Source organism: Diabrotica undecimpunctata, chromosome 3 (genome assembly GCF_040954645.1).
Source record: "Diabrotica undecimpunctata isolate CICGRU chromosome 3, icDiaUnde3, whole genome shotgun sequence".
Lineage (NCBI taxonomy): Eukaryota > Metazoa > Arthropoda > Insecta > Coleoptera > Chrysomelidae > Diabrotica > Diabrotica undecimpunctata.
This window is the reverse complement of record NC_092805.1, coordinates 120963434-120989260: the sequence shown is the minus strand read 5'-3', so window position 1 is coordinate 120989260 and position 25827 is coordinate 120963434. Positions and strand designations below refer to the sequence as shown.

The following is a 25827-nucleotide window of genomic DNA, read 5'->3' as shown; positions in this document are numbered from 1 at the left end:
TCATAAACTATGTTTTTAGCTGCGATCTACGAAAGTTTGGAGTCTTTAGTCGGAAATATTGTCAGTGATCTCTCTGGACCTGCCAAACTGTTCTATGAAAGGGAGTTCGATTTCTTTGATAAAATTACGAATATTTCTGGTGAAATTAGACCTTTCCCCAAAGGTATTGAAAGGAAAAGGGCGTGTTTAGAAGCATTAAGTAAAGTAAAGGTAAGTTGGAATAAGAAATAGAATGTATTTAGATGTAATATAACGACGCATTGATCTATTTCAAATTTTATTTTTATTTTATCTTTATTATTTTAATTTTATCATTGATCTTTATTTTATGTTTTAGGTGCAGTCGGGATGTTATTTGCCCAGCAATCCTGAAGCAATGGTGATAGATATAGATTATAAAAGTGGAACTCCTATGCAAAGTGCAGCAAAAGCTCCATATCTTGCTAGGTTTAAAGTTACCAGGTGTGGTATCAATGAATTAGAAAGTATAGCAATGGCTGTATCAACAAACCAAGTAAGTATATTAACAATCATTTAGAAGAAAAGTATATGAATAGTTTGTTTTATATTTTTTTTTTGAGATTTTTTATTAATATTAATTTTAAGTAAGAGAGTCGATATAAAAAATAAGTACAAAAATAGCCATACAATGTGAGACTTTAAATATTTTAAGGCAAGTTTGTCGTTTCCTAATTATTTTTATCACCTAGCCTTTTTTATATATTTTTTTTAAGATAATTGCTTTCCAAACTTGTTTAACTTATTTAATAGTTATATATAAATATATATATATATATATATATATATATATATATATATATATATATATATATATTGAAGTGGATATTATGAAAATGTGTATTTTATTTTTTGTTCATAAGGTCAAATGGAAAAATGGAGTGATAAATAAAGATTTATTTTTACTTCGTATTTTTCTACAGATGAACCGAAAGAAAGAAATTCTTTAAGAATAAAAAAAATGAAAATAAACAAAAATTGTAAAATTAACAAGCTGAAATTTCTATTCCTGCTCAATTTCTAATATCCCGAAAAGAAAAATTAATAGTGTGTGGGTCCACATCTGTGTCGCCTTAGTGTTTTAACTTTATTTGGAAGACCTCTTATTAAATTATTGATGAACTGCTGCGGTATACGTTCCCAAATCACGCGTAATGTATTGGCCAACTGATCTAAGGTTTGGGGCAGTTGAAGGAGCCTGTTGTTGCCTAGATAGTTCGGCCCAAATATGTTCAATGCAATTCATATCAGGTGAACACGGTGGCCACTCCATTCTTGTAATGCCATGAGCTTCTATACACACGTTGACAATTCTTCCACGGTGATAGGAGAAATGAGACATAAAGTTATGAAATTTAAACCCATAAGTGAAAGAATATCATACATAAGAGTAAACAGCAAACCGTACCAGTTGTCCATAATAAATATGTCTTTGCACCCACAGAAAACACTTGACAAAGCGACAGTTCTATGAATCACTAGAAGAAAACTAAAACTAAAAAGACTATGTAATTTAGAAGCGACATTAAACATAGATATAAACACAAAAACATACACGAAATAACATGGATGAGACCAGGAAGTCTAAAGGGAAATCAAATAGACCATGTACTGATAAAAAGACACACAAACAATCGATAAATGACGTTAGATCTCACAGAGGGGCCAACATCGATTCGGAATATATGTTAGTGATTACAAAATGTAAAATAAAAACAACGAAGAATGAATGGCAAAAAGCACAGAGAAAATTGGACGTAGATAAATTAAAAGAGAAAGAAGTAAAAAGAAGATTTGTACAAGAAATAAATACAGAGATGCAGTTCAAAGAACAACAAATGGAGGAACAGTGGAAAAAGATCAAACAAGGAATAAACAGAGAAAATGGTTGGCAAAATGCAAAGTAAAAGAATAAATAATTGGTTTGACGATGAGTGCAAATTAGCAGTGGAAGAAACGAACAAAACAAGGTTGAAATGGTTAAGCGTAAGCAAAGTAGAGGAACGAGAAAAATTCAAAGATCAAAGGCAAAGAAAGGAAGTATTTAAATAAAAAAAAGTCAAAAAGTAGAAGTAATTATGAACGAGATAGAAACAGAAAATAAAAGACACAACTCAAAACTATTGTACCAATATTTAAAACTAGGTAACCGAAAACTGACAGCTAATATAGCTATAGAAGTAGAAAAATGGCGGAAGTATTTCGAAGAAATATATCAAGAAACGGATAGAGAGGAAGAAAGAGAAACAATAACGAACACCGAACAAGATCAAGAAGAAGAATTGACCTATAAAGAAGTGAAACAGAAAATATGCAAACTTAAAAAGGGGAGAACAGCGGGAGAAGACGGAATATATGCAGAACTTATACTATACAGTATGGGGGCACTATACAGAATGATTTATGAACTAATTCAGAATATATGGAGTAAAGAAATAATGCCTGAAGAATGCAAGAAGGGAATTACAGTGACAATCCCAAAACAAGGAGATCATAGAATATGCAAAAAATACCGAGCAATTAATTTACTTAATATAACATATTATAAAGTAATGATTGGTATAATTAGAGGCAGACTAACAATATATGCAAAACAAAGCATAAGAGACTACCAGTATGGTTATAGAAAAGGAAGATACACGATAGACGCTATACATACGCTAAAAAAGTGAAGGAGAAAACATACGAGACGACGGAGGAACACATATACTTTTAACAGGCTTTGACCAACTAAACAGAAGAAAAATGATCCAAGACTCAAGGAGAGGCGCTCTCAATGGTACTATTTATTTTATCACTAGACAAGATAATAAAAAAGCTGTCAAACGCAGGAACTATAAATAAGAATTCAGTGCAAATAATAGGATATGCGGACGATATAACCATAGTAGCAACACATAAAAGGACATTAAAAAAAACCTTCCAAGAAATAGAAAACGAAGTCAAACTGAGAGGACTGGAAATAAATGAAAATAAAACAAAATACATGAGCGTATGCAAGAAAAAGAAGACACAAATGACAGAACTGACAATAGATGCACTCAGTTTCGAAAAGGTTGAAACATTCAAATATATGGGAGTACTAGTCAACAGAAGAAATTAAAGTGTAGATATGAAAAGAAGAATTCAAGCGGGAAATACAGCGTTCTATAGAAATAAAAAACGTAGAAGATAAACCGAAACACAAAAATGAAAATCTACAAAACGACCAAAGACCAATAGTAGTATAGAGTCTGGTGTAGTCATATCATATAGTAGTCATCATAGAGTATCTAGTTAAATAGAACTACAGTCGCAAGTATTGTAAAATCATTTTTGGTTATATAATATAATTTTTAGGCTAAAGATCAGAGTATGGGTCCTGAAATGTGGCAAGCTGCAATTTTCAAAGTTGGAGACGATGTCAGGCAAGATATGTTGGCGTTACAAGTTATTGGAATATTTAAAAATATTTTTCAAACGGTTGGATTAGAATTATACTTGTTTCCTTATAGAGTAGTAGCTACAGCTCCAGGGGTAAGTATACAATAATTAAAATAATCATTAATTTGGTTACATTATTTGAAGCTCTGAAATACTAAAATGCAAAAGGAAATAGTTATTGACACAGTAAATGCATTATAAAGTCCAACTTTGTTGTTACATCTCCTAATATTGTGTATTTTTTATTTTCAAAATCTAATAATTCTGAAAGTGTATTATAAAATTTGAGGCAATATAACCATGGCAATTTTTTTAGTGTGGCGTCATAGAATGTGTTCCCAATGCCAAATCAAGAGATCAGCTAGGTAGACAGACTGATATCGGAATGTATGAATATTTTTTAAAAAAATATGGCGATGAAAGTACCAGAGAATTCCAGAGCGCTAGAAGAAATTTTATTATTTCGATGGCAGCATACAGTGTTATCGGATTTCTGTTACAAATCAAAGATAGACACAACGGCAACATCATGTTAGATACTGATGGACATATTATACATATTGGTAAGTGTTTATTAAATCTATAAAACGGTTAATGCGTACGTTATTGCAGAAACCTCCAAACCGAAAAACTTTATTTTTTAACTAGTTTAATTAATTTTATAACTTTAAGCTTTAAGCAAATTCGGTATGAAGGCATCTAAGAAGAATCACAATTTCTCAAGACCGAGGAGAGGCATAACTTTATTATCGTCTACACGCGGAGTGATAGTTTTTAATTTTATTTTAATTTATTTTATTTTAATTTCTTCTGTTTTATTTTATTTTATGTTATTTTATTTTTTTTTATTAAGAAACACGCATGGTACTGCGTTTACTACTCCACGTAGTGTGTAGTCGCGCGATTTGGCATTATCGTTTTATTGCGTTTCAGTCGTTTTTATTTTATCATACTTCTGCGCGATCCACCGCTCCGTCTGTCGCTTGCGATAAGAAAGCTGTGCTTCCAAAAGGACATTATAGAATCAGTTACAGAATAAAGTAGAGAAGTTCGCGAAGCAAAGGAATATCAGTACTAGTTATATACTAGATTTGAGAATGACCCATTTCATGGGTATTGGTTAAGTAAAACGTGTCAGTGAAATAGTGTATGTCAGATTGGCAGATACGCCACTGAATGAATGCCGAATTTTTAATCTTTTCGCCGGTAGGAGTCCGGTGTCTCGAGACGAAATACGTTATTCGCGCAACCGGCTTCAACCTCAGCACAATTGGCATTTGTAGTAGTTTTTTTTAACTACACTTTTCAGATCTTTACATCTCGTAGTAATAAATAATTTTTAACCCGTAACCACAGACGTCCAACTAACTGAACATTATCACAGACGTTGAGTCAAAATGACTCCTATATTTGAATGACTGAAAAAAATATATGGGGAAAACTAAGCTTACCTCTACCTTATATTGCTTAAGTAGGGTATAAGTATTAATGTTTAATATAATTATGGATGTATTTTAGTAAAACGCAATCAAGTTGTAGAGAAATAAATGTAATGCATACAATTTTTGAAAAATTTTGATACATTATTTTTCGCAATATTTTTAACTAAAAAAAAAACTTGCTAAGCAGTTTTTATTCAAAATTTGTTAAAAATATACAACATAACAATTACATTAATTAGAAATTAACATAAAAATAATATTAAGGAAACGTGCAGTAAGTTTTCCCAACGTATATTTTCATTGTGCACACTCCACACAAACTCTTTTGGTACAATCCATACATATTGGAATTTTACAAATTATGCAGAAGTGTGCTGTTTTTCGTCTTCTTTTAGCTGGGCAACGCTTGCAGTATTTTCTGACTTCAAATTTTTCTTCTTGGTTAGCACTAGAGCATTCTAATTCTATTTTTAAAACACGACCAATACACATTCTGACTTCCCGACTGATGTGCATATTTTGAAAACGACGACTCATTTCTGGTTCTATTAGCTGCATTGCAAGTTGTTTATTGAATTCGAAACGTTTCAGCTTCACATTGTCTCGGCACGACTGATGAACCAAAAAAGAATTAACAGTCGAAATATCCAGCATTCTATAAAAAATTGCCATTGGCCAACGCCGCGTTCTTCGACCCGTTGAATAAACACTACACTTTTCATCCAAGCTATCCACTCCCCCTTTTGTTAGATTGTAGAAGTCGATTATTTCCGGTTTGCCAGATTCTCCTACGTTTCCTTCATCATGGTGCATTGAGGAGGCTAACAAAACGGCCTTGTGCTTCTTTGTCACTGTGTAATGTCACTGGTAAAACCGTACAAACTAGAACCTGCAGATCTTTCTTTTTTTGGTAAAAAGCTAACTGGAATTTCACGCTTATTTTTTTTCAATGTTCCAACATATGTCAGACCTTTTGATTTTAATAAATTCACTAACTCTATGGAACTAAACCAATTATCGGCGGTTATGTTCCTGTGTGTGCCGAAAATTGGCTTAGCAAGTTTGAGAACGGCTTGCGTAGGCTTAGAATATTTTTTTTCATTATCTGGCAAATCAAAGCCATCTGAATCTTTACCACAATATATATATGCATTATATAAATATCCAGTTCTAGCATCTGTCAACGCCATCATTTTCAACCCATATTTACAAGGCTTTGCTGGTATGTACATCTTAAACCTTGACCGTCCTCGGAATGAAATTAACATTTCATCAATACATGTGTTTGTACCTAGAGTGTAAGCTCTTTGAGAATTCTTAACGAAAGCGTTGAATATCTCGGAGATTGGAGCTAAAGGATCATCCTTTTTTCGTGCGAGTCTAGTTTCTGGGTCATCGAATCGTAAGCATAAGAGTATGACAGCAAAACGATTCGAGCTCATCACACATCTGAATATATCTCTGCCCGATGCATCAGTAGCAAAAATTGAACGAATATCTTCGTGATTAGATTTGAAGATAACTGTAAGCAAAAGCATTCCAATAAAAGCCTTTAGCTCAACAATATCTAAATCCCGAATATCACTAGAATTTTTGTTTTGATATTTCTCCCTCAATTTTGCCAGGCGTAAATTTGAGTATTCAAGAATAATCTGAATAATGCGGTTATCAAAAAAAACATTCCAAATTTCTTCTGGATCGGTTTTATGAATTTTTGTAATTTTTATACCCGGACACTTAATTACAATATTATGTTGCAAAGTGCGTGTATTTTTAGAATAAGGGGATATCTTGGACCATTTGAAACGGTTTTTTTCCGTAAAAATAGTTTTCTACAGAAACTTCATGCGATGGCTCACCTTTTTCTATTACATCTTCATCTTCACTAGAAAGTCTTTCACAATTATTGTCTATTTCTTGCTCCGAATCGCTTTCATGACCGCTATAAATAAATTCGGAATCTGAATCAGCATCGCTCTCGTTTTCATCGACCTCATCCGCCCATTTCAGCAAAGTTTCTTCATAGTTTGCATCGCCATATCTGATTCTTTTTGATGGACCAGTTTTACTTTCGAAATCCATTACTAAAACATAAAATAAACCGAGCAGATTTATAAAATATGGAAACAAGAAATATAACGTTATCACAGACCTGTAGTCTTTTTGACTCCGTCGAAAACTGAAGTCGTAATAAAATGCAAATAACATATACAAACGACACAGCCGTCTCACTAACCGTTGAATACTGATCGTTGAAAAGGTACATATATGCCTGGCCATATAGAGTACATTCCCGAGTAGGGGAAATCTCGAAACTCGTCACTACGCACTTGCAATGAGTCAAATTGACTCCGCGTCTGTGGTTACGGGTTAAGTCAATTTTTAAGGCTTAAGATTTTTAAATATATTTGAGGTATTTTTGGAAAAACTGTAGCACAAACTGGGGCTTTAACATTTGTTTATTTTCAGACTTTGGGTTTATGTTTGAATCTTCTCCCGGAGGAAATCTGGGTTTCGAACCCGACATAAAACTAACAGACGAAATGGTTATGATAATGGGTGGGAAAATGGAAGCTGCACCTTTCAAGTGGTTCTCTGATTTATGTGTCCAAGCATACCTCGCAGTACGGTAAGTACGCTCCATCCAAGATCATGACTAGATATCTAAAGATAAAAAAGCAAAGCAAAAGGAAGGAAGACGAAGAAAAATTGATTTGTAGAATTTAGGGAATCTTTTTCCATTCTAAAAGAACATAATACTCAAATTCTTACATTTTTATTAGGGCAAATACATCCCACTGAACTGATTTTTTCAGAACATCTTAAAGGTGCTCAATTGGATCCAGATCTGAATTTCGCAGTGACTATTCTAAAATTCTAATATTAATTTTATTTAGGTAATGACGTACCTAACACAGGTCCTGCTATGTTAAACTTTGCATTATCTTAGATAAAAATGAATGTAGCCCCTATAAAAAAGGGCGCAAACAGCATAGCATAATCTTGTATAATGTTTTCTAAATACAAATCAGTATTCATAGACCGCGCGTGAAGGACCATAGTTATTTGCGTAGGTCAAAACAAATTTTTCGCCAGAAAATTTTTGATCCATTACCAAAAGGTTCCCCTGGGATAAGTATCATAAATAAATCGAATATGTGCAATAAGCTAATTGGTTTCGAATTAATAACAGAGGGCTTCCGAAAAAAAAAAGGTTCACTTGAAGAGATAGTGATTAAAAAATGTTTCCAAGTCTTTTCTGTATACTATAACGACCATATATAGATTTTAGACTTACTTTAGCGTCATCTACAAACAAAAATTTTTTCTACTAATCAATATTCTAATGTTAATTATTCACTAGCGAATCTTAATCCGCGTGATTTGTAATTGTACGTTAAGCAACATTGCAGTAGCAAGTCTTCTATTAGCTAAGGCAGCTTCTGTTAGTCTTTTTCAGTTAAAACGGAGTTGCTGATAGTTGGGATTGATTACGTAGCTCTTTACTTAATATCACCTATTAATTTGACTTCTTGCCTTCTTTTAATCTTAATTACGTTTTTTTTACGCGTGATACAACTTCTCCAAATCTTCCAAATATTCGACTTATATTGAATGATGTACACTAACAAATTGACAGCATAACACATAATATTCCATAATATGGTTTTGAAACTATTTTCTTGTGGCATTTCCATATTTTCTACTGTATTGGGAATACACCACAATTTTAATTGTAAAAACGTTGTATTTTACGTTTTGATGTCCACCTCGGAAATGGTTCTCAAAATACAAATTAAAAATTTAATGGAAATCTAAACATCAAGTATAACGTATTTTCAATTAACAGTCTGGTTTATTTCCAATAAATATAGTAAATAATACTTATTCCAATATCTAACAAAGTTGCAGCTATTACACTATTAGACTAGTACTATTACATCTATGATTTTTACAGTAAAATCAATATTCCTTTAAATAATTAAAATAAATTGGATAATATAAGTTGTGCCAGATTGAAATATTGGTCGACTTTATAAACAAGCAGGAAAAGCTAGATCCACTTTCAACCTTATGAGGGCCTTCTTCAAAAACCCACTTTCTCTCTTGGTATAAACGTAAGAGTGCTGCGATGCTACATCTTCTCTGTTCTGTTTTATGGTGTTAAATCTTGACCTTGAACGTAGATATCTGCAAGAGATTGGAAGCGGACCGAATGCTTTAATTATACATACAAGTTAGGTTATGTAATATTTATTTTAAATTCCTTGTGTGGGAGTAACTATCCCAATTATATCCTTATAATTAATTATAGTATTTTTATTTTTTAGACCGCATTGTGAAGCAATCATATCACTAGTCTCTCTAATGCTAGACACGGGCCTTCCGTGTTTCAGAGGCCAAACTATTAAGTTGCTTCGAGGTCGTTTCAGTCCAGGAGTCAACGATAAAGAGGCTGCAAATTATATGTTGCAGATAATCAGAAACAGCTTCTTGAACTTCAGGACTCGTACATATGACATGATACAGTATTACCAGAACCAAATTCCATATTAGATAAATATTGTGAACATGACTGTTTGTAGTTAAATTCAAATATTATGAAAGAAGGGTAAATTGTTTACATTTGAGATTATTTTATTATTTTTCGGGTCTTGAAAAAATTCTAATGTACGATTTTAACAATGATTCTTTACTAAAGTTAAACATAGGTGACTAAGGTGGCTAATGATTATAACCTCGCTTAACATTCTTGCCTTTTTCTAATTTATTTATTTTTTATAGCAAAATGAGGGCAGCATTTACATAAATCCGAATTTAAATTAATATTTCCCAACTAATTTTTTTTCTAAATTTACCCTTTTATTCATAAATGATCATATTATAACCCGTTACACCAGACGAATTTACTGTACTTTGTACATAATCAATTTCATAAAAACAGTAAGCGTTTATAGTGAAAAGAATAAGTATATTATCTGATTATGCTTATCTGATTTATCTATGGAGAAAATTAATGATGGACAAAGGCAATTATAGGTCATAATTATAATTTGTTGCTTACTACTAAATGCTTATTAATTAATTAATTAGTAAAGAAACTAACCAATGCATTCTGACAACGTACTGGAAATACAACAACTTATTCAATGATAAGCTGTTCGCCAAATATACAAAACTGAAAATTTACAGATCAGCATTGAAACGAGTAATCACATATAGTGCTGAAAGCTGATGAAATTTAGCAACAATGATTGATTTATCAACGCACAAAGATATGGGGTCGATGGGACATCTAGAAAGGAGAGGACCAGAAACAAGTTTTCAAGAAAATCAACCAGTGGAAACCAGTGATAGGAACACCAAGAAGAAAACTCAAAAATAGATTGGGCCAGATAATTGAGTTAATTGGGAAGTGTTTAATCAAAGGCTGAAGAGACATATGCAGAGACAGAAAAAATTGTAGAAGATACCAAGTCACATAACCAATTTAGAACCAAAGAAGATTAATGCGAACTGATTCGCTGCACAAATAAATCGGACGTGACCGAAGAGGGCGCCAACAAGTGCCACATGAAAACATCCTTTGATACATCTTGTATTTATTGGACAACAATTCCGAACATTCAAAAAACGCACCATGAAATATTTGACATATTTTAGGATGACACAATAATTATCAAGGTAAATAAGGATTCGATTCTGCGAAACAATATCTATAAAACAAACGATCTAAACGAATGCACATTAACTTTACTAACAAACGCTAAGTAATCGAACATCATTTAGTACAGTGGCACAAACAGATAGGGTGATATTTTCTGGCTTTCCACTCGATAAAAATCATGAAAAAACCCGTATTGGGATAATAGAAAAGCAAATGAACAGAAAGAAAAGGAAAATAATTCGAAGGGAAATTAGTAAAAGAACAAGTGGAACAGATAATATCTATAATTGCTATGAAAAATATAATAGGAGAAGATATCACGTTTATAAATACTTTAGCCGCATATGATACTGTTGTTGATTGAAGATAAAGGTTTGAGTTCCTGAGATTAATCGTATCAGAGAAGGAAAAAGGAATGTAGAAATATTAAAGACAAGAAGAAAATAAATAAAGCAGAGACATAATATAAATAATTGAAAGATTATTTATATATAAACATCAAAATAAACTAATTTTAAAGTAAAATTGTGGCTTATTCCCAGTAAAAATTGTATTTGCATTAAGATACCACAAGAAAATAGTTTCAGAACAAAATAATTAAAAGAGTATGACAAAGTATCCTTCTTAACATTAATATATGCCTATGAAACATGGATAAACAATAAAAGAAATATATTAAATGAAGAAACGGAATAGAAGAAAATATAGATAGACTATATCTAGATATAGGAAGAGAAAAAGGAAAAATAAATCAACAAATGAAAGAATTGTCGCAACACTGAAAGAACTATAAGAAATGAATAGGAGAAAAATTAAAATAAGAACGGTATAAGCAGTTTTGATAGAGAAGACGAAGAAAAACGCATTATAAAGAAAATAATCTCAAAACTCAAATGTTATCAATAGAGAGCGGAATATATGTAACGCAACATTACCAAAATATGTGCAATAATATATGCTTTAGCTACTATTTTTCCTAAATTTGCCTAAATTGAGTATTAAAAATACTCAAAAATAAAACAAAATATTAAATATAAATATTTATGTTTAATACATATTTATTTTTCACATAAAAACAAATGAAGTGACACACAAAAACTGATATTATAATTAAGTATCTAAAAAATTTCAGTATGAATTTATAATTAAATATTTGGAAAAATTTTAACTAAAAACTTTTGCCTTCTATTACTAAAAGTGTGTTTGGACACAGAAAAAATTCGTTCTTACATCTACTGACATTAAAGGGCAATATTTTGATTTAGGCAGTAAACTAATTTGCCAACGGGCTCTAGAGGCAAACTTACACCTGGTAATTTTCCTTTATAGATTTGCACACATAAAGGTGCTTTCAAAAATACTTTTTTAACGTTTGAAATAAATTTATTGACTAAATCAAATTCACTTCTAAGAACATCTACTACTCTGTTTTAGCCATGTATTGGCAGGTAAGGTATTGGTAAATACAAGATGAAATTTGTAAACAAATTTCACCTTGTATTTATTTCGGCAAAAAGAAAGCAGAGAGTGTTTGATGAATGAAACGGCGTACAGTCATATTATTGATTTTCTCCAGTTGTTTGCAGCTATTAAATAAGGTTTCCCTGGTTTATTTTAAGATGCACCACTGTATTCTGCTCTCTCATTATCAATGCTATGAGTTATTGTTAAAACCTTACAGCTAGCAATAGACAGCAAATTGTTAATATACAAAAGATTATTCAAGACGGTGAGGATATATTATGTATCCAGTTGTAAAAATGTGCGAAAGAAACATACAGTATGATCTGAAAAACTTCACAATAAAGAATTGTGTTTTAACAAAAACTTCACAATACGTTTAACAGCGTTTATGATGATTTTATTGAAGAAAATAAACAATCAGCAATAAGAAGCTTGAATAATTTTTATAATATAGCACCAAAAATCTACAATCAAATAAGAAATCATTTACATTTCTGATACCGTTCCATGCAGGGTGATGTGTTACCAAGTTTATCATGATTGATTGGATTTTGTCAAAATTTAAAGGATTATACGCAGAAAAAATTAAATGATTGATTAATTTGGCAAAAATCTACAAATATAAAATGATTGATGACGCATTAAGATTTAGTATTCAAATTTGGGGGAAAATTATGAAACTGCAAGAAACTAGAAAAGGAAATTAGTTTATTTATAAATTATGGTATTGTTTATTATAAGCCATATTGTGATCTATGTTGGGGACCTGCATATTTCGCTCCATATAAATTTTTGTAATTATCCAAGTTAAATTTGTCGTCCCTTTAAGTATTATATTAGATGACAAATAATTAATTTATGTCAATATTTATTTGGAAGTTCTGTAAGATTACAAATGATATTAGGACTGTGATAGGATTAGTAAAGTACTTACTTATTAAGTAGTAAAGTACATACAGTAAAAAGTCTGGTTGTAAAGTAGCGATTATATTTTTGTGCTATAAAAAGAGATTCTTTCTATTTTTAAAACTTCGTTGTAAGTAGATAGTCAATATATATGTGGTGTTAGTTAAAATTTATATATTCACACATTTGGGATTCGGGTTTAACTGTTCTAAAAGGTACATTTTTGGTGTTTCAACACGAAATCTATAATTAATTGAATCATACAAAAATTGGGCTTGGAATGTCAATTGGCGGGACAAATTTTTCGTAAATGGTGTTAGCAAATGAATTAATTCCTCTTTTTAATTAAATTTTCTCATATATACTTAGCTGGTCAATTTGGGGATTTGAGTTTTGGTTTAATTTTCTTAACAAAAATTTTATGTATTCTATTTTTTATATTACATACATATAAACTTTTAAGTGCAATTTAGAACTCAACTAAAAAATACAGAGTCAAAACTATTAGCATTTTAAGTAAAGTTTTCTATTGACTCTTACCCAATTTGGAGCGTGTTCTGCTTATACATGTGTTGTTTATCATTCAGTGTATACAGATATACGGGACCTACAGTTTATCGTCGACTCCGAAGTTAAAGAAGCTGTGCTAGACATATTACGATTTTGTCGTTTGCCAGGGCCTTCGAAGGAGCGACCTAGGAAATCGAACCTACATTATTCGGCATCATAGATGGATATACTCCCCTCTAATAATAAAACTACCCTCTGAAAGTTGGGAGATGTATAACAATCAATCTCCAACTTCTTTGGGAGCCAATTGTTTTCGCTCCGTGTAGCTCAGTCTCTCAGCAGTGAGAACATCTTATCTTAATTGCAAATCTGAAAAATGAGTTTGACTGGGACAAATAAAACAAGATATTAACTAATCATATTTATTGTACATTGAAAAAAATTAAATGAAATTTTAATGTCATCAAAGTAAATCCTTTCTATAGCTTTACAAAAAATTTTGAAATTGATACTTATGGCTAACTATAGTTGATGGGATAACTTATTGATGGCTTCAGATGCTGGTTGGATGGTTTGTAGCTGAATCAGTAGATTTTATGTAGGTCGAGATGCCGGGGTTTGAACCCGTTGTAGTTTCAAGCAGCTGTTGTTTTCTGCCTGCATGATATCTACTCTGCTGCAGTGGTCATCCCATGTGTGGTACACCACGAGGCTTTAGCAAGTTCTACCCAACATGAAGGGACAAGAAAAATTTATTTAGTCCGAAAAACTAAAATGAGAACCCTTGTATTACCGTCTGAATAAGTTTTCAGAAAGAAAACAATTTTTTGTAAGGACATAGCTGAAGGCAAGGATAATTAACTGGATATAATTATGATTGAAATAAATTAGTTAAAATGATTTAAATAAAGATCCTAAATGCATATACAAAGGAATAATAAAGTTAGAAATAAAGCATCGCTTGGAGGTTTTGTATAAAAAACAAAAACAGACAAAGTCAAAAAGAGTAAATTATAAAAAGACAGATATTTAAAAAATTGATCAACTACAAATATGAAATGAAATTTGTGCTCACCCCAGAGAAGATTCAACGATATAAAAACGAATTCCATTCAAGCGAAAACTGACAAATATATTTTGTCGTTTGGAGTGGAGTCGTTTATATATATATATATATATATATATATATATATATATATATATATATATATATATATATATATATATATATATATATATCTATGGCATAGAATAGAATGGAGTAGATATGGGGTGTGAATACGGTAAATAGAATTGAAATACTTAAGTGAAAGTTTAAAATTGGAATTTAGATAATGACAGAATATTTAGTAAATAGAAAGTTGAGCTCCAACTATTTTTAGAAGAAAAATAGTAATACAAAAGGGAAAGTTAACAAATGAATAAAATCAAAAGAAATTGAAATAAAATAATTATTTAAAGAAAAATAACAAACGTGACATTTATAACGTTGCTAGATATCTACGAATAACAGATTACAATAAACAAAAATGAAATAAATAACCAACATCGAGATTAATTCACGTTATACATCCGCGATTCACTGAAGAAATACAGTTGATATTAATAATGGCAAAGTATTAAACGATTGATTTGGCAAATGGCCTTTGAATAAACTACCAGTTAAGTGTAGAGGTCAAAATCAGATAAGTGCGCCCAATCTACTCAGTTTTCCACCATGTACTTAAACGTTCGACTTTAAGAAATAAGATAAAAGGACCATAGGTACTTTTGAAATGTTCTGTTGAAGATAGAAGTACTCAGAATGAATTGTTTAGCTCGTAGGGCAAATGCGTCAATAATAAAAAGTTTTAAAAAATGTAGATATCTAATAGAAATACTCTGCAAGAAACAATCTATTTTAGACACATCTTTCGAAGAAATCTTTTTATCAAACAACATACATCAGCCACTTTGCTGCAACGATTGGTGTTCCACTAACAAGGTATAAAAATAACGAAGAACCTATAACAACAGAGGGACCTAAGAAAATGTCGATTTATTATACATATGCACTTTCGTCATCAAAATAAAGAAAAAGAAGATAATAAGCTACAGATACATACAATCTTCATTTTTGAAGGGCCAGTTTTGGATATAGTAGAATACATTATCTCGAACAGATAGATAATGAAAAATTTGTCCAAAAAGCAGATATAGGCAATTCTATTGTAGGATTTAAGAAAGTAGTAAATATATGTACTTATTTTTTGTAATTCACTCATATATGCATTAATCCAATGCCAACACACACCGTTCTCTTAGAAATCATAAACTAATAAGTAAAGAAATGTGGTTATCATTACTCACCGAGATCATTTAAAATACTTTATTTTGCATTATTTTTATTATTTATTTACATTTTTTTAACAGCAAATTAAGATTTTTAATATAATATGCACTCATAATTTCGACAAAAACTTCTTTACCTTTTTATTGACACTTATATTGATTTAGTATCTTTTTAACAGTTTTTGTATAAGTTTAAAAATTGAATTACAGCAGTCATGATGAGGTGTGCCAAATTACGTATTTTCGCCTAGAGTTACTGGATCTTAAATTTACTTGAACAACGTAGTTGGCGTTTGCTGTATGACAGTAAACACCAGTTAAGCAGTAATCAAACAATCCATACACTCTTAAATAGTATTATAATTATCCCCTTCCCAGATATTTTGATAAAATTCTGTTTTTAAAAATTCAATAGATCCTTTCAAAAAAGCTTTGAGCAAATAAAAAAAAATGGGAACTTAAATGCGTCGATAGATATTTTTGTTAATATGTGGGATACTATTGCGTATCACTTCTCTAATTTTTATCTTAAAGTAATTTTGATAAGGTAACTTGCTTTACTTTTACTTTTTCGAGTCCGCACTTCTAGATAATTTTAATTGAAATTCCCCTCCCAGCAACCACGACTAGAGACAGAAAGTTGTTTTTTTGTTTTCCAACGTCTTACATAAGATTCCAACAAATTATATTATTCGTTTCTTACGTTTCAGGTTCTGAATAGACCGGTTACAGATATTTATACCGTTGGCAAGCAATTATCCAGTTACAGTATATTCTTTCTGAGAACACCTGTGCTTTCACTGAGCTTGGTTTTCTTAAGATCTAACAGTATTTTTGCATAACGAGAAAGAAAATAGCATGTATAAAAAACAATGTTTCTAAACAAAAACTGTTAAAAACAAAGAATTTCTTTTTAGAAAGTATGTATACGAATTCAGTCAATCAATTTATAACATTTTTTTAATCGATTTACATGTTTACATTGTTGTTCGTTTACAGCTTTTTAATACATCTAGAAAAATTTTTAATTGTAAAAATAATTTAAATTTTTATATATTATATTTTTGCTTTGCTAATCTTAATGTTCCATATTTTTGTATTATACTTACTTGATGTACATTTTATTGATTTTTCTCAAGTACGTTACATGTAAATATAAATAATTTATTATTGTTAAACTGGTTTTTATTTAATTACTTCCATTGAATGTATAAAATATAAAGTTATTATCATACCCAATGAAAAAAAAAAAAAAATAAACGATAAAAGAGAAAATATACGCAAGAACAATTCTATGAACAATTTTTTTAGGCTATAGTATAAGCCACACAAGAATGCAGTACAGGTAAGATAGGCAGGATAGATAGACAGTAGAATATTTATTACGGGATAATGGCCAACCACGTTGCCGGTTTGTCCCGAGCGGCGCATCAGGACCGGATTTAAGAATCATAGCACTGGAATATAAGCGCACACAAAAATTGCCTACGGTTCTATAAAAGACTATCATTATTGTTTCAACTAAAGCATGATTCAATCATCGATGTATAAATAAGAGTTACATTGTCGAACTAACCAATAACATGAAGAAAAAATACTATAAAAAAAGTAAAATATATCAAAAACTTATTGTCGATAGCTTATTTATATCAATAGATCTTCCATTGTAAACACATTCTTTGGGAAATGAAGATCATTATAAAGTCATTAGGAGAAGCGAATCAGTTTTAATCCCCATTGTCCACGCAAAGCAAACATGTCTCTGTCGATTTGGGTACTAGTCATTAGACCAAAAACTTGTTAGCAAAAACTATGAAAGCTCAGTTCTATTTCATTTCCGCCAACGGTTGAAAGTACCCACATCATGGAGCCGTTGCCAGTATCTGTCGTGAATTTCAAACAGAGTATGACCACAGTATAGATAACAAGTTGCTATTTATACTGTGATATAATACAAAACCACAGTATAAATAACAACCAAAACGCTGGAGCACCTTAAGGTTATGTTTGTTCACTGATTTATTGTAAAATGCTCCACTGGGAGGACTGGGAGAGGGACATAGCATGCGTGGGAGGTGTGTGACATTGTCCCAGAACTCCCCTGCTGTATTATTTTTAGTTTGATATTATTTAAATTCTTTTAATAGCATATTTTTGCTTTGCTATAGTGTAAGATGCCTCATAAGTGGAAGAAAAAAAATCCTGAGAGGACTGCTCCATTAAGGTCTCGCATTGTAGAGGCCATTCGGCAGATTAAAGAAGGGAACAGCATAAGGCAGGTAGCAAAGACTTATAGTATTTCAAAATCGGCTCTTCAACACCATTTGAAGAAATATGATGAAGCTTCCAACAAGGAATGCGCTGTTTTTTGTTCTAATTTGATATGTGGTATGGTATTCTCCGAAGAGCAAGAATTGGCTCTAGTAGAATACATTCTGGCTGCAAGTAGAATGCATTATGGTTTAACATCAGTGCAGGTCAGAATTCTAGCGTCGCAATATGCAAGTGCCCTGAAATGTAAAGTATGCAATTCATGGAAAGTTAACCAAATGGCTGGATATGACTGGTTCAAAGGTTTCATGGAACGCCACAAAGAACTTTCGCTAAGGTCTTCAGAACCTACAAGTCTGGGAAGGGCAACAAGCTTCAACAAAACCAATGTTGATATGTTCCTAAATAACTTAAAAACTATCTATGAAAAGTATAATCTTACCCCAGATCGTATATTCAACTGTAACGAAACAGGAATAAGTACAGTCAATATTCCACCCAAGGTCCTGGCTAAGCGTGGTGAAAAGCAAGTAGCACAAATGACATCGGCTGAAAGGGGGGAGCAAATCACTGGCCTTTTTATAGTAAATGCAATAGGAAACGCTTTACCACCTGTACCTGTGTTTCCCAGAAACAAATATAAGGAGCTTTTCTTAAATGGTGCACCTCCAGGCAGTATTGCACTAACTAGCAAGACAGGTTGGATGTCAAGTGATCTTTTTAAACAGAATCTAGAACACATAATTCATCACACAAAATGCACTTGGAACAACAAAGGAACAACCAATATTGTTAATTTTAGACAACCACGAGAGCCATGTGGGGTTAGAAGTGATAATGACAGCAAAAGAAAAGGGAGTTATACTTTTAACGTTTCCACCACATTGTAGTCACAGAATGCAGCCCCTCGATGTGTCTGTTTTTTGTCCCATTTAAAAGTCAATATAACAGTTTTTAATGATTGGCTACTGAATCACCCAGGCAAAACCATATCCATCTACTGCATAGGTGATCTTGTGGGGCAAGCTTATCCTTTGACTGTAACATAGAAGAACATTATTGCTAGTTTTCGAAAGACTGGCATCTACCCTTTCAACAGTGAGCCATTCACTGAAGCAGAATTTCTAATGTCTTTAGTAACTGACCGGCCTCCTCCATCTACACAAGCTAATGGTACGTCTTTCTCAGCAGAACAAGAGTATCCTGAAATTGACTATACAGCCAGTTCAAATTATTCCTCAAAAGATCCTACTACATCTTTTGAAAAATCATCAACTTCTGAAGACTCTAACGGCACTCAATAACTTATGATGCCAATGAAAATCCTGATTACACCTGAGCAAATCCGACCATTTCCTAAAGCTGCACAACGCAAAGAAGCTCGAAGAGGAAGGAAGAGGGGCAGTCGTATTTTAACTAGTCACCAGAGAAAGCAGAGGCCGAAAGATTAGCTCTCGAGACAGAATGGAAGAAGTCTGGTAAATTATCTGTAGCCATCCGCCATTTATCTTATAAGAAGAAAGTTTGTGAAGATTCTGAGTCTTCGTCCGAGGAAGTACAAATTCCATATCAAGATATAGATGATGATCTAGAAATATCTCTGAGTTCTAAGGAGGATGAAATGGAAGAAATAGATTGGAATAATAGTTCTGTGAATCTTAAGACTGACGATTTTGTGCTTGTTAAAGTTTGTACTAAAAAGTCTGTTGTTTATTATGTTGGGAGAGTATTGAAGTGTGATTCATTTGATGAAGTTCAATTCATGCGTAAAAAAGGATGAATCTGGAAATTTTATTTTTCGAATGTGGGGGACAATAGCATTATTGAGAAACAGGATATATTGCTTAATTTGCCTGCACCAATTTCATCTGGAGGTACAGAGAGAGTAAAATCATTGTTTGTATTTCCGGTTAAATTGTCAGAATACAATGTACAATAAAGAAAAGTTTCTATTGTGATGAAAAAAAAACATTTATTACATCCTGTCCCAGACCTCCCTAGTAGTGTTCTAGTCCTCCCAGTGGCATGGGACATTTACAGCTCCTCACACTATCCATTATACTTCATTTTAAAGAATACTTAATATCAGCTATTTTTTTTTAAATTGAGTAGGCCAAAGGGCTATCTAATATATCCTAGCATTATTATTTCACAAGAAGCAGATAAATAATTAAAAAAAATATTCAAAAAGTGTCCCACACCTCCCACTTCTCCCCTATATAGGTATATTCTTAAAATTCCTTGGACTGTAAAAATCTCAAACGAGGAAGTGTTGGACGAATTGGACATGGCAGACAGCTTATGACTACAATTAAAATAAGAAAAACATTGTATCTGGGCCACATACTTCGAAAGGATAAATACTTTCTTCTACATGTCAGCATGCAAGGAAGCGTAGAGAGAAGAAATGGCTAAGGAATATCAGAGATTCGATTAACCTCAGTGTTGAACAGATATTTCACGTTGCAAAATATACTGAAGTGTTTAAAGAAGTGATCGCCAACCTTCATTAGAAGATGGCACAATAAGAAGAAAAATATGTATGATGATAAACATTACAATAGAGAGCTTACGTTTTATTATAAAAATATCATCAATCCTATATACCTTACAAAAAATAATAACTAAACTTATTTACATTAAGAAATAATTATGTTCAAGCAAATGTATATATGTACTAAACATGTGAGTGTTTCACAGGATACACATTAACAACATGTACTAAACATGTTGTTAAAGCATGAGACCAAATCTTTTTCCCATTAATATTTTCAAAAATAAATGTTCATTGTAGCCTATACATGTATAATGAGTCCATTGCAAACCAAGCTCAAATACGTTGATGACATCTTGTGCTGATGCTTGACATTTCATAAAAAATATTTTCCTCTTTATCTATTCCACGGCACCAGATTTCAAATATCCCAAGTCATCTGTGTTTTGGCAGCAATTCGTTCAATTACTTCCAAAGTAGATGGTTGTTATAAGTGATGATAATATGCGGCCCTACTATTTTGCATGACAATGTAATAGTTGATACAGGCAATGCATTCCAAGATTGACAAAGAGCAAAAACCAAGAGATGCATTTACTCTGTTGTTAGTTCTTAAGATAGATGACCAAGAGCATTATCAAGAAACAATAACGCCTTTTGATAAAAATTATGACATTTCAACAATTTTTTAACTTACTACATGAAGCATCCGTCAATCCACTGCCTGAAAAGGTCTTTTGTCATCCACACACACTTTTCTGTAAATTAATAGTAATATGCATTTCAGATTATAGGAGATCTACTACAGTTAACTTTATCAAGCACTTGTTTGAAAGTTCACAAAAAAGGTGGTGTAGGTGTTTCACATGTCTTGCTTTCTACTTTTATTTCACAAAATAAGATTTGGTCAATAGGACATTAAATAAAACCACACATATTTGCACAATTTTTCTATTTATTTGTAGCATCTTATTGGTATTTTCAATATTACAAGATCTTTTCAATACAACATTATACCTGTCTAGTTTCAATTTCTTTTATATGAATATATAGTATACTTATATTTTATCTCATTCAAATGATTATATAAATAACATGTTACAATGATAATGAAATATAAATAAAAGAAAAAGAGTATAATCTCTTATATTGACCATCAATAAATTTTTAGCATTCAACAATAATTTATTTTGCATTTAAATCTGCCTTTATATTTGTCAATTCTTTGATAAATTGATCCACTTGTTCCAAATTTGCTTCAAATGAAAGACAAGTAGTTTTTATCTCTCCAGAACAGAGTTCAATACCATTTAAGTCAATTTGAAGATAAGGTTCTTTTATCACAGTTAAATCAGAGGACCCTAATACCCACTTTAACTTCCAATCTATATTTTCTATTAAGTTATGTCCATTTTTTAGAATATAAGACTTGGCTAAATGCTGAAATATATCTTTTTTCCTTATAATATAGCAACTCTCTAAAGCTTCATAAATATTTTCTTCCAAATTTTGAGAGTTTAGTTGGAATTTATTTTCTATGGCACATTGTTTGTAGAATGATTGAACACTTCGTTTTGCCTTTTCAAAGTCATCTTTAGTCCATTCTATAGGACCACTGTTATAATTATCAAAACTTATATCATGTTTTTTTATCAAATCATCTATGCATTCATGTAAAAACTGCAACAAAAATGATACAAATAATGAATTTATTTTTAAACATTACCTACTCTGAAGCAGTCAACATGAACAATATGTAGCTTAAATTTCTTTAACTCTTAATTGGACGACTTTCTGCAGAAAAGAACCAACCCACAAAATACATTTTTTTGCTTTATTGATGGTACCGCTTTGAATAGTGGTTAAAAAATATATGCAGAATGGAACCAGGCCACAGCAAGTGCATGCTGCCATCTATCAGGTAGTGAACCAACCCACATTACTTCAGTACTCAATGAAATAATCTGCAGAAAAGATCTAAGTGGGTTGGTTTCATTCTGCAAAACTTGGGAATCACATAGCATAAAATACACTGCATGTTTGTGTTATAAAGTAGTGAAAATATTGCAAATTAATAATTATTAATAATTATTGGGTAGTAAAACATTTCTTAAACAATGAGTTACAGATCCTCCAGATGACAACATTTACTAAATTTGGTTTTAAATGTTTCAAAAGCAGAAAATGAGGTTAGTTTAGTCGCGACTATTTATATTAGTATTTAACTGACATTTTTCCTTTTTAAATTAGATGGAATCTTCAAACAATGATCAAGATAATGAGTATGATGGCTATAATTCCGACGTAGATCCAGAATTCAGATTAGAGGATGAATATCAAACTAATAGAAAACACAATGAAGAAGATTATCAGGAAGGTGATGTAAATTCGGAAATAGAAGAAGTTCTAGAACAGGTAATAAACTCTATTCCAGTCAATACAGGTAGGCCAATGATGGGACGAAAACGAAAATATCTTGGTTTAACAAGAGAAGAAAATAAGCGCCAGAGAAATTTAAAAAATGTTCATTATAACTATAAAGGGAAAACTGTTAAGAAAAAAAAATTCAAAGATTTTAATTGCTCTTGTAAGATGAGTTGCTACGTTAAAGTACCAATAAATGTTAGAGAAGAACAATTTAACAAGTATTGGGAGTTGGGAGACTACAATGCTCAAACAGCCTTCATTGGTGTGTTGGTTCATGAAGGCAATAAAAAACGAAGTTATGGCGAGGCAACTTCCAATCGTAAATATTCCAGAAAATACATGTTAAATAAAATACAGGCATGTCGCAACTTATTTACTAATACTTTCGGAATTTCTACTAAGCGTGTTGATACTGCAATGAAAAAACTTAGATCCTCTACATTGACAGACAAAAGAGGACAAAAACAGGGTGGAAAAAATAAAATATCACAAGAACGGAAACAAGAAATAATTAATCAAATTGGCAGGATTCCAAAATATGTGAGCCATTATCGCAGATTGCATTGTGGTGATGTACAATTTTTGCCTCCGGAAATGACACTAAAACTAATGTATAATGAAAATACAAAGATCCTAATAATCCTGTTAGCTTTGTCGTGTACAGACATATCTTCATGACGTTTAATTTGAGTTTAATTTAAAATTTAAGAGTCTCAAAAAAGACACATGTAACACCTGCGATTCTTATCAGGCAAAAATAGATAGCACTCAAGATAATGAGGTAAAAGTAATGTTAGTAAATGAACATGATACCCATATCAAAAATTGGCAAGAAGCCAGGGCAAAAATGTAACAAGATTTGGATACTGCAACTAACAATAAAAAGGTAGAATATTTAACATTCGACTTGGAAAAAACTTTGCCCCTTCCATGCCTACCAACTGGAATTTTATTTTATAAAAGACAAATTTGGCTGTACAACTTAGGAATTTACTCTAGAAAGAGCAAAAAGGGATCATGCAATGTATGGATGGAAAATGAAGCTGGTCGTGGTTCCCAAGATGTAGGATCATGTCTTTTAAAATATATTAAAAATCATGTATCTAACGATGTAGATGAACTAATTTTATGGTCTGAAAGCTGCACTTGAAACTCATGCGTCACTTAATAAGATTTATATCCGGTTCCTCATATCAGGGCATAGTTTCTTACCTAATGATGCCAATTTTTTAGACATAGAGTCTGCACTCAAACATCAACAAAGGTTATACCTGCCGAAGATTACATAACTAATGAAAAATTGCAGAAATATAAACAAATTTTATGTCGTTAGAATGACTTCTTCTGATTTTTTTGGTACAGCAGAAGCAGAAAAACAAATCTGTAATAGAAAAGTTGACATGAGCAAACAAAAAATTAATTGGTTAAAGACAAGGGAGATAATGCTAGATAAATCAAAACCATTTTATATATTTATGAAAACAAGCTTTGCAGATGAAAATTATTCTGAAGTTTACATCGGTAAAAAACATGGAAGGCCAGCAGTAACCAATAATAATTTCAGCCATTTACTCACAAAAATGTGGCCCAACAGATAGCCTATTCCTCTTCCAAAATTAGAGGACATAAAATCCGTAATGCATTTAATACCAGGTGATGCTCAAGAATATTATAAACGTTTAACTGGAGACTCTGAAATTATTGATTATATTGAGGGATTTAGCAGCCGTCCTGATGAACTTGATGACCTTGAAGATGAAACCATGACACATTAGCAGTTTTGGGAATATATGTTTTTGTGTTTTAGTTTTGTGTTACAATTATATTTTTTATATACTAGTATTGTTGTATTAAATGTAATAATTTCAATAAAACTTTTCTAAAGAGTTCATTTCTTAAAAATGCAGAAAGTAACCAACCCCCTTTTATACATATATATGCATAGCTGCACTATTATTTTAACACTAACATTTTGAAGAAACATAATTCTAATGTATTAACCCACTTACGAACTTTCGTCACATAAATTTAAATGAGCTACACTTTTTTTGTCCCAGAAACTTTAACTTCATTTTCCTCAACTTCTGCTATTTGTGGGTTGGTCCCTTTCTGCAGAAAGTCGTCCAATTGGTATAAATTATTATTTCCTGAATACTTCAACTTGTTTAATTTTACAATCAAGACAGTGTCATAGTGACTACAACATAGTAGTGAAAAAATTTAAATTATTTGAGTTAAAAATGGTTAAATATAATGCAGATTCCTACAAAAAAAAAGAATGTTCAGCTATCCATATTCTAGGACAGAAATAAAGTGGGAAAAATTAAAACCAAAGCTAGAAGTAAAAATAATGACTATATTAAATAACAAAGCAAACCTGCTACTAATTCTGTTGTCTGAAGTATGGAAGACTTTATTTATGGATAAAGAGATCAATTTAAATCAATAGTTAATTTATAATGCCTGGGACATTTTAGTAAAGAAAAGTCAAAGTGTTGGCATAACCCAACAGAAGACAACAACATAATATACTTCCATAATTTTGATTTTATTATTAAGTAACAATTATTGGACAATTATTTATGCGGATAAAAAGTATTTCTTTCGAGTACATTTTTACCTTCTTAATATCATTAGGATTTGATATTTTCAAAAGAGGATGAAGACCAGATTCAACCATTACAATTACAAGTAAATAAATTAAAAAAAATATTTTATCTCAAATTTTCTTTTTGGAATCAAAATCTTAACCCCTACATTTACTCTACTTCTTTTAAAAACATAATAAAGATGACAAATGTGACTGCATCACAGACACGGTCTCAGTATTCACAGGCTGGATGTCAAACTACATTAGTAAGAGACAATACGGA

General features: G+C 31.5%; 2 protein-coding genes and 1 long non-coding RNA gene across 3 annotated transcripts in view; 2 read left to right on the top strand and 1 right to left on the bottom strand.

The window, feature by feature from the left end:
* The window catches only part of Pi4KIIIalpha (phosphatidylinositol 4-kinase III alpha), a 102402-nt gene extending 85507 nt beyond the window's left edge, over positions 1-16895 (top strand). The window contains exons 24-29 of the mRNA XM_072526796.1: positions 20-210; positions 338-514; positions 3358-3534; positions 3758-4004; positions 7353-7512; positions 9215-16895. Coding sequence (XP_072382897.1) covers positions 20-210; positions 338-514; positions 3358-3534; positions 3758-4004; positions 7353-7512; positions 9215-9440 — 1178 coding nt within the window. The 3' untranslated portion in view covers positions 9441-16895. The remainder of the gene's footprint in view (positions 1-19; positions 211-337; positions 515-3357; positions 3535-3757; positions 4005-7352; positions 7513-9214) is intronic.
* A 4569-nt stretch (positions 16896-21464) lies between these two features.
* LOC140437326 (uncharacterized) lies at positions 21465-25729 on the bottom strand. The gene is made up of 2 exons (XM_072526795.1): positions 25575-25729; positions 21465-22207 (listed from the first exon to the last, which is right to left on the bottom strand). Exons 1-2 carry the CDS (start codon positions 25632-25634, stop codon positions 21713-21715), a joined length of 555 nt encoding a protein of 184 aa, XP_072382896.1. The 5' UTR covers positions 25635-25729; the 3' UTR covers positions 21465-21712.
* Positions 22237-23748, top strand: LOC140437327 (uncharacterized). The gene is made up of 2 exons (XR_011950364.1): positions 22237-22716; positions 22778-23748. It is a non-coding gene; the product is annotated as an uncharacterized lncRNA (long non-coding RNA).
* Positions 25730-25827: the final 98 nt, after the last annotated feature.